General features: G+C 46.9%; 1 protein-coding gene across 1 annotated transcript in view; it reads right to left on the reverse strand.

The window, feature by feature from the left end:
- The window catches only part of PLPP4 (phospholipid phosphatase 4), a 100,129-nt gene that overhangs the window by 50,572 nt on the left and 33,418 nt on the right, over positions 1-16,139 (reverse strand). Inside the window, exons 3-5 of the mRNA XM_045567776.1 lie at positions 11,336-11,426; positions 6,615-6,678; positions 4,643-4,767 (exon numbers count right to left, since the gene is read on the reverse strand). Coding sequence (XP_045423732.1) covers positions 4,643-4,767; positions 6,615-6,678; positions 11,336-11,426 — 280 coding nt within the window. The remainder of the gene's footprint in view (positions 1-4,642; positions 4,768-6,614; positions 6,679-11,335; positions 11,427-16,139) is intronic.

Below are 16,139 nucleotides of genomic sequence, written 5' to 3' on the forward strand. Positions count from 1 at the left end.
TTAGTAGATAAAATTTTTGAAATCTCCCTGCAAGATGAACAAAAGACAAAGGCATGACAATTGGAAAGAAAAGGTTTTTTTAAAAAGATAAGATCAGTCTAAGAGACTGAACATTTGCCTAATATGGCTCCCGAGAGAGGAAGCGGGGAATACAGAGGTGGAGGAACATGAAGTTCCAGATCAACAGGACCCTCAAAGTGCCCAGAATAATAAATACAATAAAAGGGATCCCTGCAAAGCACATCACTGTGACACTGTAGATGACCAGAGATAGAGAAGAGACCCTAACAGCTTCCAGAGAAAGAAAAAAACAAAACAGAGGCAAGGAACACCCTCAGATGTCTCCCAAGCACGCTGCAAGCTGCAACCCTACATGGAAATAATTTCAACCTCGAATTCTGCACACAGCTAAAGAAAAGAATTAAGATATTTTCAAACATAAAAATCTCAAAACATGTAACTCATATGCACCCTTTCTTAGGAAACTATAATTGAAAGTGCTTTTCCTCCCTGGAGGCTTTCTCTGTTGCCCTGGTGGGAATTCTCAGCTCCTCAATCCCAGAGGCCGTCAGCGTTTGCCCTCACCCTGGAAGAGGACGTGGGCCACGTCTGATCATTCTTGTACCCTCTCCAAGGGCTGAGCCCAGTACCAAGGAAACAGAAAAGGCTCAAGAAGTGTCTACTGAATCTTCTTCAGCCACATATACCTTCCAGACCTTCTCTGCCGTGTAAAAAACATATCCCACAAGCAACAATTGCCCCTGTATTACATACTGTAATACAGTTGTGTAAAAATGAAACATCCATGTGCACAATTTGAGTGCATTGGTCTTGCTTTAGCAAACCTTTTTAACACTATTTGTTCAGAGCCTGGGCAACTACAGTGTTGGTGCACTTTCACCATAAAGGACCAGATAATAAATATTTTCAGTTTTGAGGGCCACATGTCTCTTTTGCAACTACTCAGCTCTGCTGTTGTGAAGTGAAAGCAGCCACAGACAACACGGAAATGAACGGGCATCTCTGTGTTCAATAAAACCCTCTATACTTACAAAAAACAGCAGCCCTGGCTCTGGCCGCATGCTGTCCTCTGCTGACACCTGGACGACAGTGTTGCCTCATTCCCACCATTTTTACAGGAAAGAAGTTAATCACTTGACTCGGCACTAATAATGTGTTTTTTTATACTTTTCTCTCTTAAATTATCCTCTCTCTGGAAGTTAAATCAAGATTGTGCTATGAGGGACCATTCTCTTTTCAGAATCCCGCACCCTGGCAGGGCACACCACCTTTACTTTAAATCTTAAGCTTCCCTCAGATCTGATGAAACCACTTGCCCTTGGAAATTGTGGTCTCTGCTTTTCCAATCAAGGGTGGTTTAGGCCGCCTTCCAGAGCATGTCCCATAAGAACGTTGCCACAGGGATCTGCTGTTTGCTGATAGTGTCCACCTGAGCACTTCTGACAAGTGTTGTTTGGCTGCTTATAGTAGATTAAGAACAAGATCCTTTGTTTCCAAAACAAATCAATGTTTGTTCTTAAGTTTAAAGAAAAGCAACTGTTCTACAGGGCGATATCAGGACATGGGCGACATTCCAGTTGCCAATTATCTGCAAACAGAGCAGAAGCAAAACCCACATCCACCCAGCAAGAGAACTAGGGTTAGAAGATCCCTTGGCCCAGAACTCCTCCGCCCAAGTCAAGCCTATGAAATTTATGTTTTGTAAGGAAGAAAAGAGTGTTTGCATCAAAATGAGAGTTCACTGAGGTCACCCTCTTTGAGGAGCAGAGTCACACCAACCACTAGGCTTCCTCTCAGCTACGAAGAAACCCAGAAACCAGCACTGGTGGTTTTTCTAAGTTGTTATGGCAGCTCCCTTCAAGCCAATCACTGACCTGTCATTAAAATGTCATTAAAAAAAGGGGAAGAGAACAGAGGAAAATACCACTATCAAAGCCTAGAGGCTGCGGAGGATTGTGTCTGCCAAGTAATAAAAATGTGTAACATTTTAAGTAGCCTCTTAAGCAAAGAATGGAATAGCCTCTGCCAAAAAGCTTGTCTAGCACAGATCAGACATCAGCCCTGTCAGAAAATGCTTCCTTGTGATTGAAAGGGACGATGTGCATCCAAAATAAACATTTTTGTGGGGCCTGGCCTCTAATCTCTGAGGTCCAGCGGTCTGCCAACTTAAGGTACTCACATGAGAACTATTTCTTTCCCAAGTCCAAATGCAAAAGTAGATACTAAATTGTGCTATAGTCCTCAACCAGGACTAAGGTTTTTCTATAGGGTTTCACTTCTCTGTCCTTTTAATTCTTGAAGACCCTTAAAACTGAGCACTAAGTTTTTGGGAGGACAGAACATGGAGGGAGGGAGAAACGGAAGGAAGAATGGAAGGAAGGGAGGGAGGGAGGAAGGGAAAAACAAGCAAACTAACAGACAGAACTCGAGTGACCCTACAAGGAGACATGAAGAGCAGATGGGAGCTGACCCCAGGTGAATACTATTCCAGGTCCCTCTGACTAATGCCAGCAAGGGACTCCCTGACAATAAGAAGACAATAACTTGACACAGCAGAAATTTCTCCAGCTGGTACCTACAACTCTTCCAAAACAAATGCTCATTTAAAATGTGACTTCAAAGAGAAAAATCAAATTTGGGAAGGAAGCAATTCCAAATGGATGTTCTGCCTTAAGTGGCAGGAATGAGTGAGGCCTAGATGAACCTCGAGACTTTTTTTTAAAAGGACGTCTGTCATTGGGTTCAGGGCCACCCTAAATCCAGGATGATCTCATCTTAAGATCTTAACTTAATTACATCTGTAGAGATCCTTTTTATTTCCTTTTCTGGCATGTAAAACAGTGTTCATTATTTTTTAATAAAAATATACATGCATATATGTATGTGAAATGATTACTGCAGTCAAGCAAGTTAACATATCCATCTTCTCACATAGTTACCTTTTTAATTTTAATTTTTTGATTGTTTGTTTAGTGAGAGTACCTGGAATCCATTACCTTAGCAAATTTCCAGTATACAATGCAGTATTATTAACCAAGACCCTTTTTCTAAATAAGGTCACATTCACCGGTTCCGGGGACCAGGACTTGAACATATCTTTCTTGGAGCCACTACTCAACCCACTACAGTCTCCAACAATCTAGAGGAGAAAATTAGTTGTTTATTTAAATTAACATGGACTGTGAACACTTCACAGTATTTGATTATTAAAAGACCCGAGACACTATTGTGGTGTCCTTGGACAAGTCACTAAGCCTTTCTGAGCCTCAGCACCCTTATATACAAAACAGGGACAAACTCCGCCCTGGCAGTTGTTGTGCGGGCTGACAGCAATACATGTAGAGGGCCTGTACCCCAGCATCTTGTTGACAGGCCCTAATCTCCTGTGGCTCTGAAGAAAATATCCAAAAACCACTCCACAGGAAAGAGCATTCAGTTATTTCTTGATCCAGCCATTTTTAGGGTGTGTCGTAAGTATGTAGGAAAAAAAAGAAAAGATTAAGATAACAGGCTTGCCAAAGTTAGATAATGATCAGACCTGTGGGAAATTATGAGCTTGGCATCATGAGAAGATCCTGTCCTATGGGCACCTGTGTCCAGTGGGCACCTGTGGCCACAGTTCCCCAATTACCCCAAGAATCACCAATCTGAATACCACCAGTCAGTCTGTCACTACCCGTCACTCCCCAGGGCAGGAACCGCATCTTAATTACCTTTGCAACCCAACGCTGGCACAGCGCCTGGTGCCTAAGGCACTGAATAAACGTTGATGGAATGGATGAAGACATCTGCCAGGGTATTCTGGAAACTTCAGCTCTGGCAATAAACAGTAACATGGTAACTACTCCTTACTGCGAGTCACGATGCTAAGTGCTCTCCCTATACTGACTGATTAAATTAGATGATGTCCCTAACCATTTTGGCATGGCTGGTGCCCCAGAAATGTGAGCGCTCACCGTCATGTATTTTAGTCCTCATTCCAACTGAGAATGGAGACATTCTTCTTCCCATGTGACACAGCAGGGACTCCAGCAGAGAGAGGTGAAGTCACAGAGCTAGGATTTGTCAAACCTCGAAGATCTGTGTCCTTTTCCACATCACACTGCTCCTGATCCATATTAGTCCATCTTTGCCTTAAGCTGGGCCCAGCTCACATATCTAGGGTCAGACTACATATTGGGGTGTGCATGTGTATGTATGTATTTATACGTATGTATACATATGTGCTGTGTATTTGTATACACACATAATACCTTAGATGAAGAAATAACCTGAAGAGAACAGTGAACTGAACGACAGAAGGAGCCAGGGAATGTGGTAAATTACCCTTTGCTGTCAGGCTCCCAAATCATATTGCCAAGGGGTAAAGTGTCACAGGTCACGCTTTGCCGAGCGCATGAAAGTAACACATACAATGTTTCATAAACTCCAGAGCCTTGTCCACAGGCTTATTACTTCCTGTCGAGTATCTTGTTTCCAACCCAACCACTCTACAGTGAAGAAAAAATGAACTGTGTTTAACAGTCACGTACCAATGCTTTTCTCGCCACCTAAATTCCCAAAGAAAGAGACCAGGAAACATGGCCGGGGGAATTAAAGAGCATCCCAGCCAGGAACTTACAGGAGGAATGGATGCTGGGGAAGCTTTTGCGGCCCTCGGACACCAGATCGGGGTCACCTGTGCAGTGCATTTCCGAGTTCATCACTCCATCTGGAAAGCAGCGGTAAAAGAAATCGGGGCGAGGTCTACAAAAGACACCATGGACATTTTCAATATAAAATGCTGCCATCGCAAATGACCCCATGCTGACCCCCACCACACCCCGGTGCCCCCAGCGCCTCCCTCGGCCCCTTGGCGTCAACACTGGAGCTCCCCACGGAGCACTCTAGACACGGTGGTTTGGGGGAGAGCTCAGGCTTTGGGGTCAGAAAGATCAGAGTTGGATGTCCCACTTGCCACTTACAGGTTTTATGACCTTGGGGAGGTCACTTAGCCTCCCCCAGCGTCAGTTGCTGGGGAAACGGGGAAATAAATACCTACCCAAAGGTGAGGTCGTGAGGATTAAGTGACAGGACTTACAGAAGGCGCCTAAGCACGGCGCTGCTGCCTCCAGGATCCGAGACTCCAGGCTCCTCAGGGCCCTGTGTCCTGAATTTGGGTGGCCGCCGGCCCTTCCTCAGGTCTCACTTAGCCTCACTGAGAGGACGTGAAAGCTCAGCTCTAGGATGCAGACAGTGCCCCAGGCTGGCTTCTCTGGTCTAGGGCAGGGGAGGGAGACCCAGAGGGAAGAGGGGAGGGTGCGGGCCTGACTCTGAGCCACCCCCGCCAGTGATCACGAGTACCAGGGACTGAGTATTTGCTGGATTCCAGACACAGAGCCGAGCACCACACATTGATCGTACAGTGTAGTTCTCATGAGAACCCTGTGGCAGGGCCTGGGGCTGTTTTCATTTTACAGGTGCCAAAAGCAAGGCTTGGGAAAGTCACACTGCTGTCCAAGGTCACAAATAACCAGTAAGTGGCAAAGACGAGCTCTGAACGCGCCCACACACTTCAGTCTATACTTCACTGCCTCACTCAGGTGAGGACCCCCATGCAGGGGGTGACAATTGATCACTTCCTATCAATTCAGCTAATATTCACTGAACACCTACCACGGGCGAGGCTTTGCTAATGCTGTCAACACAGTGCCCGCTTTCTGGGCACCCCAGGTCACAGTTCGCATACACTGACTCGCTGGTCCCCCGACTCTGGGATCTAGGTAGGGCCTAAATAACCTGTCAGAGCTGCCGGTGCACAGTCGGCCAGCGTTTCTCCACTTGGTAGTCTGTCCACCTGCTGAACCAGAACTTTAGAGGGGCAAGGCCTGAGAATCAGCATTTTATCAGGGCCCCACGGCCATTCTAAGCACATAGAGTTGGAGGAACATGGCAGCACCAGGTCACGCACTGCCTGAGTTTCATCCATCCTCCCTTCCCTTGGGCACCTGGCCAGCACCCTGCACCAGGTAGATAAAATTAATGCTGAGGATCTGAGAGGGGATCTAATCTGTCCAAGGCCAACAGCTTGGCCTTGAGAGTCAAAGTCTGGGCTTAAATTCAGGTCTCTGGACTGCTAATCTCTGCAGAGACGAGCTCTCCACCAGAGCAGTCAGAGAAGGAGAGATACATGGGGAACAGAAATGATCTCAGGGGCGGTAAGGGAAATGTGCCACACGGCAAGGCTCAAACACCAACACACGTGTCTCCTCCCAAAGAGAACAACACATAAGTAATCTTGCGTATTCATTAGAGGCCAAAACCCACAAGTGAGTGTGTCTGGTGAGGCCCTGGGGTGGCAGCAGTGAACCCTGGCCCACAGGGAAGTACAGTCAGTGGATAGTCCCTTACTACTGACCCCCTGCTTCCAAAGCAGTGAGTTCATAATTCAAAGGAGAGGAAAGATCTGTGCTAAGGACAGGCAGCCCAGAAGAACAATTTAAGGAAAAAACCAGACGAGCTCAAATCTGTCCCATCCAGTGTCCTCTGGCCAAAGTTCCTAAATAGATGACCTTGACAGTCCAAATCTCCATTTTTTTCCTTTTGGAACTTACCTTCCCACTATTAATTTAATAGTGTTTGTGCAGACTCCATTCAAAGCAAGAGCCAAGGACACCGCTACAAAACAAAACCAATAGACAGAAAAGTAACCAGCTGGCTCTCAAATCAAAATCATCATCATCATCGTTACATTATAATATTATTTAATTAATGGCCATAGAAATAGGAACCGATACTTTAAAAACAGAGATAAGTTTGGGTTGTTAGATCAAAATATAATTAGGACAGGACTTTGGAGAATGACCCATAAAATTCCAAGCCCCCATGACATGAAATTTCTCTCTCCTCCTTGACTGAAATTTTTACCATCACAGGAATCCATCTATCATTTTCTGGTCTGATATGAAAAGATTTAGTACTACGGCATGTAGGATTTCTTTTATTAGTAGCAAGAAACATAACTTTTTTATTTCCTCCTGGCAACCATTTCAGACATAATTCTAATCAGAGGAGCTGCTGGAATCCTACTGCAGACTAGGACATTCCCACTGGGCGATTATCTCATTACTGACCCACCGCCCTCCCACGGTATCCATGTGTCAGTAAACAAATCACTGCTTCTGAGAAGGTGAAGAGTCCCAAAGCCTCCCCGGGTTTTGAGAAGGTTTGCCCAGGTGGTGCTTTTTGCCATTTAAAACAACAAGAACTTCTGGAATATATTAATATTATTTGAAAATATACAGCACAGGGACTTTCTCCAAGCAGCTTGGAAAGACTTTGCTGGATGCAGTACAAATTGAACAAAGGGTGCAGGTGACATGAGTCACACAGCTCTCCCTGCAAAAAGCTTGCACCTCTCTCCTGTGGTTTATCAAGACTGCACAAAAGGCACAGTCACCACCGTCAATGTGATGGAAGGTCAAATGCCTTGCAGAAGCAATAAAAACCTATCGATGCCCCATTCCACTGCTTTGTTGAATAATAAAGCGTGGGAGCGACCATTTCCCTTTGGCAAATATTAACAGTTCAATACTAGCTGAGATTTATGTAAGAAGATAGCAGTGGAGGGGCATTTTGGGGAAGGAACTGCCTAGAGCAATTCATGGCCCATGAGGGGAGACGAATGTGTTGTTCTACAAGGGGAAGGTACTGCAGGGTGACCAACACAGTCACTAAGGTCACAGGCCACAGAGATGGGGACAAAACCCACCTGCTTCTAACAAGTCATCAGAAGCAGAGAGAATAAGAGGGACACGTTGAAATGAACGCCTGTATCACAGGGAAACAAATCACCTAAGCTTGGGATGGGAAACAACTGGCCACCTCTGAGTGTGGCAGTGAAGCAGGGCTGGTCTGCAGAGCTGGAGGGCAGAGCAGGAGTCAGCCCCTTGGCACCGCCATCGAAGCACTGGGCACGCAACGGTGCTGCATAAATTGGAACTGCATGTGGGGGGACTCGGAAAGATCCACTGACTGTGTTGTGCACACACAAAGCCTTCCTTCCTCCCTTCTCTCTGGCAAGCTCCCAGCACTATTGGGAGGCCTCTGTTGCAGAGAGGAGAGAAAACTCCCTGGGCTGTCTTCGCATGACAATTACCAGGCTGCGAGAGCCCCTGGATGACTGTGGTCTTCTCTGCGTTAGGGTGGGCCCGGCAGGCTCATCCTCACCCTGGTCCTAGCACGGCCTCTCTGGGAATAAGCAACACTAGCTGATTCCCCCTCGCCCCACATAAATCTTGGTGAACTTCATACACAGCTACATCGATCACTTCCCCAACCCCTGAGTGTGCTTATCATAGCACAGAGCAGTTCTTCCAAAAGTCTGAGGTAGCTGAGCTAGAAAATGTGTGGACGTGATGTAACCACCAACAGCTGGCAACTTCCCTCTCTGATCCAAATGCCTAAGGAAATAGGGCAGGATGGCAACTGGTGATGATATTCAACAGGGACGTCATTTCAGCATTCTGGAGGTACACTGAACTGATTAATATTTTCATCTGAATAGCACAACCAACCAACGCCAGAGCTTGTCCCTGATGCCAGAGAGAAGGCTGTGCAGGGACCAGACCCTTGAAAGGCTGGACAAGTGGGAAAAGGAGTGGCCCCATGGGGAGCACTTGTTGATTAACAATAACCCAGGGGGCTGGCTCATATGGGCTGATTTCACAGCATCCTACAGCACTGTGGGTTTGAGAGAAGAGTCAGAAAGACAGACAAGACCGTGTTTGATAAAGAAATTCAAAGCAACGTGTCCTGTGAGCTGGCTTGCAAGCAGCCAGTTTTGAGGGCACTACTGGTTGTAAGTATTCCCGAGGATTAGAGGGCTTTTGTTGTTGCTTTTGTTATTGTCGGAACTTCAATCCTGCAGGACTTTTATAATAGCGTTCTCTAGTATGCAGACCTGATTGCTCTGCAGCCTGAGTTCCTAAAAGCCTGATGCTGCGTGGGGCAAACCTCGCTCCTCTCCCCCAACACCAGACGCACAAACGTGGCCACCGTGCACATGCACATAAAGGGGGCACTTGGGGGGCAGGTTTGGACCTGGGTCAAAGTCTGCTGAAAACACCTGCATGAAGAAGGGACCTGAGCACGAAACCCTCCTCGCTGGGAAAAGTCCTGAATTCCAGACAACTTTGCAGAATCTATACCTAGTTTTCTGTCTTTGGTTTTTAAAGATCACTTCCCCGCCGCCTACTTCCAAGGCTTCCTAAAAGCAGTGATTTTTTTTTTTTAAAGCTTTCTACACAGGGGAGGCTCTTCATCATTTTTATAGGGCAGGCTCTCATTTATTTAGGCAAACAGAACATCCAATAATTCTGCCTTCTCTGTTAACATATAGGAGACAGAGTATGATGTTCAATTTTGAAATATCACCCTAAGGGAGATTTAGCTGGGAATGAAAAGTCCAGAGGACGTAACCATGAGCCGCTTACTGCCATGACAACAGCCTGGCTCCAAAGCCAGCCGTCAATTACAGTCGTCACCACGAAAGACAGTTCTTACCCACGGCCACTTATCTTGGGACTCCGGGCCAGGGGAGCCACGAAATAAAGAGTGAGGCAGAGGGGTTTCCGGGGCTCCCAACAGGACATTTTGGGGACCACAGTGCTATCCATCCAAACACTGCCGGGCTGCTCTAGCCACCTGTGCAAGGACATCCATGCCCTGCTTGGAGAAACTGATCTTTCCCCACCTCAGCGGAGGAGAGCAGAACGTGTGAGCAAAACCCCAAACCACAGATGAGCAGCCAGGGCTACACACCTGACCGGAGGTGGGGATCTGAGTGGGGGCTGGGCAGGGACTCACGACTTCTGTGTCCAGGCTGGAGAAACAAGCTGGGTCAGACTTTCTGTCTAGGAAGCCTGACCGAGAAACACAGTGATGCTTGGTGGTGGGCAACAAAGCTGAACAGACAGATCCGAGGCAGAAGTAACCAGCCCCGCAAGCCTGAGCCTCATAAGACCAGAGATACGGGGCCGCAGAAGCAAAGTCCAGGCAGGAGAATGAGGCCGAGAGTGTGGGAAGAGGGAAGGCATGTTATAGGCAGAGGCTATGCATCAAGAGGGAGTCTCCACTTCCGATGGCCCAGTTCCAGCCCCTGTGAGGCACCTCTGGACTTCTTTTCCCTATTCGTAGATGCAGTGAAATTGCTTAGTGTTGCCCTATAATTAAACCCCTGATTTATTTGAGCTAACCTGTGAGGAATTCTGTTGTTTTCAACTAGACAGGGCTTAGCTGATGCCTGATTTTGTAAGGAACACTCCCTGTGCTGTTTCAGAACATCCTATACTCCCTGCAGGCGACTCTCACGCTCACGCCCTCACCACGAAAACAGAGGACCCTTGCTACACCGTCATTTCCTCAAAGCCTAATCATTAACAAACAGACCTTTAAGTGAGGACTCTCATTTTCCCAGAACCTCCGTGAATGGTAAGTCCATACAATGCACCAAAAATAAAATTTGGGGCAAGGATCTGGGTGACTTTTACATGAGGTGTCAAAAAATCAACCTAATTCAGTTTTCCATATGATCATAAAGCTGAAAACTTGCCTACCAGTGAATTTATTTTGGTTGCTAAACAAGTCAAATGGTTTTGACTATCCCTTAATACCGTCATTTACTCAGCATTTGATTAATATGCAGACCAGAAAAACAGATTTAATCCTAAAATGTCAAAATCTTGTCACATGCAGGCATGGCTCAGCCTGGGGAGAATTTATAACAGTGGCATTACAATCAGTGACAAAGATTGAAGCACTCTTCACATAGTAACAGTTGCTTAACTGCCAAAATGTTCTCAAATTGAAGATGAGTTATGGAGTGTTTTCCAATTTCTATTTTATTTTATACATGGGTTTTGCCTGTAGTCAATGGTATTTGGTCAAGGAGTCCTGTGGTTGATTTCTGTATTGCCCATGATGTGGGCTGATCAGCCAAAAGTGTGAGATTTGGACAGTCGGTGGTGAGGAATTTGCTCTGCTCCACCGCCAAGAGCTACCCTGCGTCTGTCCCTGCACAGCACAGCTCTCTGATGTGATACGACAGAATTGACATTCAGCACAATGGACAGCGACAACAGGCAGCCGCTGAAGATTCCTCACTTAGGACTGCACATTGGCTCTCCCTCCAGCTTAAAGTTTATCCTGTCTTGTTTCTCCCAAGCTTAATTTGACCAAGAGAAAAACACAGTGGGTGCAACTGAGATTTTTTTTAATGTGATGAGCTCATTCAGTTCAGCCCCATTCCCTAAAGCAGGAACTGTGAATACTCTACCTAAGAAGGCTTCCTTAATTTCAGTCTTGTCAGTTCGCCGGATAATTTTCACCACACAAATAACAGCCAGGGGTGTGAGGAAAGAAATTGCCTGGAAGAAATAACAAACAATCCCTTATGAGGACATCGGTTTGCTCGCAGAAGGGCTGATTGATAATTAGTTGCAGTTGGCTCCATTTAGACTCACTAGCTGCGTGCTCTTACCGAAATCCTGACCTCAAAAGGAAAAAGGATGAATCCTATCTATACTCAGAGACTACACAGACTTTACAAATTGAAGGTCTGATTGTAGGTTATAATTGATTTGTAATTGCTGGGAGCCATGTTTAAAGTGGTGGCTTTTTAAATGGAGAAGAATGGTCTATAATTAGGATGAATCATCTTTGCCAGGAACTCCCCTCACCCTCTCCTCTGCGGAAGGGTGAAAGAACCTTTGGCCTCCGGTTCCCATCTCTCTGGCAACACGCATGCATGTGAGACTTACTTAAAGTCAATCAGTTCATTTCCTTTTGGTGTTCTTTTGTTGAATATTTATTTCTTCTGCAAAGCAGAGGTTAGTCATTTTGCACAAAGTCTCTTCCCCGCCCCCAGCCCCTTTCCTCCGCACAGAGACTCAACACACACGGAATGAATGAAGCTGGTGGGATTTAGACGACGCAACCAACGCCCACTACAAAACCCACTAAGAACAGGAATTGTGCGAGGTACCATCAAGTCCAGGAGCCTCTCAAACCCTCACGATGGCTCTGTGACTGTCTCCTCCAGGCTCAAGGACTAAGTGATGGGCCCAGAGAAACACAGAAGGCTTTGGAGATTAGGTTTTCTACCTCCCATATTGAGTCTTTTTTCCAGATTTCCATAATTAGCAAGCTGTTTTTAAACATTCCAGCAACCAAGAAAAAGGTATTTATGTTACTTCCTTACGATGATAACTTCTCAGGATATCAATATGGGAAGAAACTGAGCATCTCACAAACCCACAATTGGCCCAGCAGTCAGTGGTGGGAGGGGGTGGGCGTGGTAACTATTAACCAAATGCTGTTGACGCTTCTGGAAATCCTCATGTCTGCTCTAATGAAATGCCGCTTCCCGGAGAGCAGCTTCCTGATGGGACTAAGACATGAATGAAGGATGCTTTTATTTTATAGAAACAGAATTCAACCAAATGAACAAAAGCTTTTGAAATAATTTTACATGCTCTACACACTTACTACAACCAGACTGCCGGAGCTCAAATCATCTCGGGAGACTCCTCTTTGGAAACCATCTTCAGAGACAGTTTATGAGACACACAAAAAAAACCCCATCTCCTTGCTTGCCACTGTGTCTTTCTGACCATGAAGCATCGTGACTAGTCTGATGAGCCTCCTTATCAGCAGTGGCCCTGAATGACTTGGACTGTTCAGAAGTGAAATAAGCAAGTCTCGTCACCATGGAGGGTGTCCAGAGGCAAATGGCACAGGTGCTACAGGCAGATGCATGAGAGGAGGCTCAGAACTGAGACAGAAGCAGCAGAGAATTTCCCAGGGGCTACCTGGAAAGGCAACACTCACTCCTGAGTCAGAAGTTCCAGTAAGTCTGTGAAAGTTTCCACAAGTTCCCAGGTGGCTCTCATACCTAAGTCGCCGTGGGGCTTGTTAAAATGCTGATTACCTCAAATATGCTTCTGTGGCAGGTCTGGGAATCTATATTTTTTAACAGCATCTCAATAGGCGCTGACACTAGGGATGGGCATCACTGCTTCAGAGGTCTGACTCACACGTTCAGGGCTTACAGAGCAGCGACTGGAGCGCCACTGCTCACCCAAGTCCACAGTTACGGTCAAGGTGGAAGAAGTCCTTGTTTCCCCAGACGCAAACATCAAGCCTACCAGCCTGGCTCCCTCTTTTCTGCTTCTTTAAGCACCACGTACAGACGGGGCCACGGGCTCCCAAATAGAGGAAAGCGACTCACCAACTAGTGAACAACCCTGTTATGACCCCACCAAGTCAACCCTGATATAGGAGAACAACATGGAACTAGAGAAAACATCATAAGACAATCACGGTTGGTTTAATCTAAGGTTAGACAGAAATAAAACTCCAGAAAAAAAATATGAGGTGGGAACACTTTCCTGATGAGGCTCCCAAAGGAAATCCCAGAGCAAAAAGGCACCGACCGAGCAAGAGGTGGGCCACAACGTGGGAGCCTTGGGCCAGGTGTGGGAGCCCAGCTGGTGGCTTGGTGGCCTGGGGTCTCCTTGAGCACCACTCCCTGCCTCAGCTCACCTGCTCCTAATTGGATTCTCACTCCCACTCCAACAAGACTGGACTTAATTTAACCCTTTTTACAACTTTCGCAGGTAGGTGCATATTGGTTTCTTTTCTAGACCCACCGATCAATTGCTTTCTGAGCTAATGCAAAACACTCAGGAGGGCTCAAGGGGCCCCACCACAAGAGCTTCTCAGGGAGGGAACGCAGCCTTCGAAGCACCGCAGCTCCCACCCCAGCGCGGCTGTAACAGACACGTGTGTGTGAGTGTGCGACTGTGGTCTTGTGTGGTGCGGCTTTCTTTCCTCCCCCGTCCCAACAGCATCTGGGCCTTGGTATCCTTTGTTCTTGCTGGAAACATATCTAACATACCTTTGGGCATCAGAGCCCTCCAATAAAGACAGATAAAGACATGTTTGCATGTACCATCCACCCACTGTTGGATGAGTATCTTTTAACTAAAAATTGGAATTAAGAGATGAATCCCAGAAGCCAACACATGAGGAAAACAACTTCCTCCTGGGGCAAAAGCACCTCTGAACTGAGTAAGAGAGGACCAAAGAGAGAACAAGCAACCCACTGTCACTCAGCAAAGCAGACTAGTCAAAGCCAGTGCATACGCCCTCCGCCCCTCAGACGGGCCAGGGGAGGAGATGAAGATGGACACAGAGGAACCTGGAGGTGGGGTGGTGGCTTCTACCTCCACACAGGTACGAGATGGAGGACAGACATAGGCAGGCAAAATTTCCCCTGCTATTGTTTTCCTTTCTTCTAATGTTTCCATGGCGAAAAAAGTTTGAAAATCCTGGGATGAACCCATGTAGGAAGACAGTGAGTGGCTGTGCTTATTAAATGGGACCAGAGAGAAAACAATGAATCCCAGCCAAACACTGCTGCCGGATGCAGGGAACACAGAGAACCCTCTCTGGGCTTGAGTTTTGTTCCCTTGGTATGAGGACAGCACTGCTGAATGCATGTACCTAGGTTACAGTAACGAAGGCTAACGTGTGCTGAGACCTGACTATGGACCATGGTCTGGTCTAGGCACCTCACACAAATCAACTCATTCAATCCTCACAGCAACCCTAGGTGAAATAGGCTCCTTACTTAATGGACAGGAAACTAAAGCACAGAGAGGTTAAGCAACCTGCTGTAAGTCACACAGTTAATAAGTGGTCAAGTGAGGATTTGTACCTAGACTGTTTAAATTAACCACACTCACCAGATACATGGGATTAAAGAATTTTCAGTCCAAGCCCACCTGTGCCGTTAGATCTGAGGAGTGAGCACCTTTGAGTGCAGGAAGGAGGCTGGGACAGGAAAGAGGCTAATTTTCCCAGGCATCCTGATTATACCCTAAGTGATCAACTAGGGCCCTACCCTATCCCTCCACCAATGCCACCAACACAGCAGGAACTGTCAAGCCCCAGCCACTGCTGCACCAGCAAGTGGGTCATCCCTGGTGCTGATGCGAGGCACTGAGCCGCCTGGCACATGTCTGGGAGACGACAAAAGGTGGAGCAGCATATCCGAAGGGGGAAGGGCATGAGGACGCCGAGGACTGTTAATAACCAGAAGGGATCGAGGCCAGAGCAGCCCTGATGTCAGGAACTTAGCCAGAGAAGAGCCTGTCGCTGGGGTTCATTCACATCAGACAAAACAATGGGCCCAAAGTGCCTTAATTTCCGGCATCTGACAGAGAGGTGTGCTGCAACGTGATGGCAAAGACAACTTCGGGACAGGCAGGCACCTGGAAAAGGCCTCACCGTGGGTAAACAATTACATCCCATCACAAAGAAAAGAGCTGTCTAGGACTTTTAAAAAGAGCCAAAAAATTAAACTGTCTGTCAAGAAACAGCTTTGTCTCCTTCCTTCCCCTACCCTCCCGAAAATGACTTTATTTCTGTCTTCCTTACGAGCATCCTAGTCCAGAATAGAAAATGTGGCTGTCAGACCTCTCTCTCTCTGAGAATAGATCTTCTAGACATATCACAGCTGAAGCAAAAGGAGACAAGGGAAAGGGCAGGTCTCAGGTGGATTTCTTTTAAAAGCCAAGGAAAGAATTCGTGGAACACCTGTCCCTTCTTCAGCTCCCTACCTGAGTCTTACCTCTTCAAAGGCTCCCAGCGATGTTGAACTGCCCAGGCTGTGTTCGTGTCTGTGCCCCGGCCAGACTAGAGACCTTACCTTATTCAGTGCTGGCCCCACCACCTGGCACCATGCTTTGCCACGGCAGGTGCTTCCCAATTGTTGCATTAGGTAATAACTAACCAACCGGAAGCTGTCCTCTGGCTCTATCCCTGCCTCCTTCTGCCCCTTCACCCCAGAGATACGCCAGACAAACTCCTATTCACTGGGTCTACACAGCCCTTGCTCTCGTGTCTGTCCCTTTACACACCTCTTCACCTCGTGGAGGCCCCAAGGAGGCATCGCGGCAGCACGGCTCCCAGGGAGGGTCCGCATTTACCGCTAGCATTCTGATCCCGGCCCCGCCACTGATGGTTGTGTGACTAATCTCATTAGTTTCATTTTCTCCCCTGAAATGATGATGTTA

Source organism: Lemur catta, chromosome 14, assembly GCF_020740605.2.
Source record: "Lemur catta isolate mLemCat1 chromosome 14, mLemCat1.pri, whole genome shotgun sequence".
Taxonomy (NCBI): domain Eukaryota; kingdom Metazoa; phylum Chordata; class Mammalia; order Primates; family Lemuridae; genus Lemur; species Lemur catta.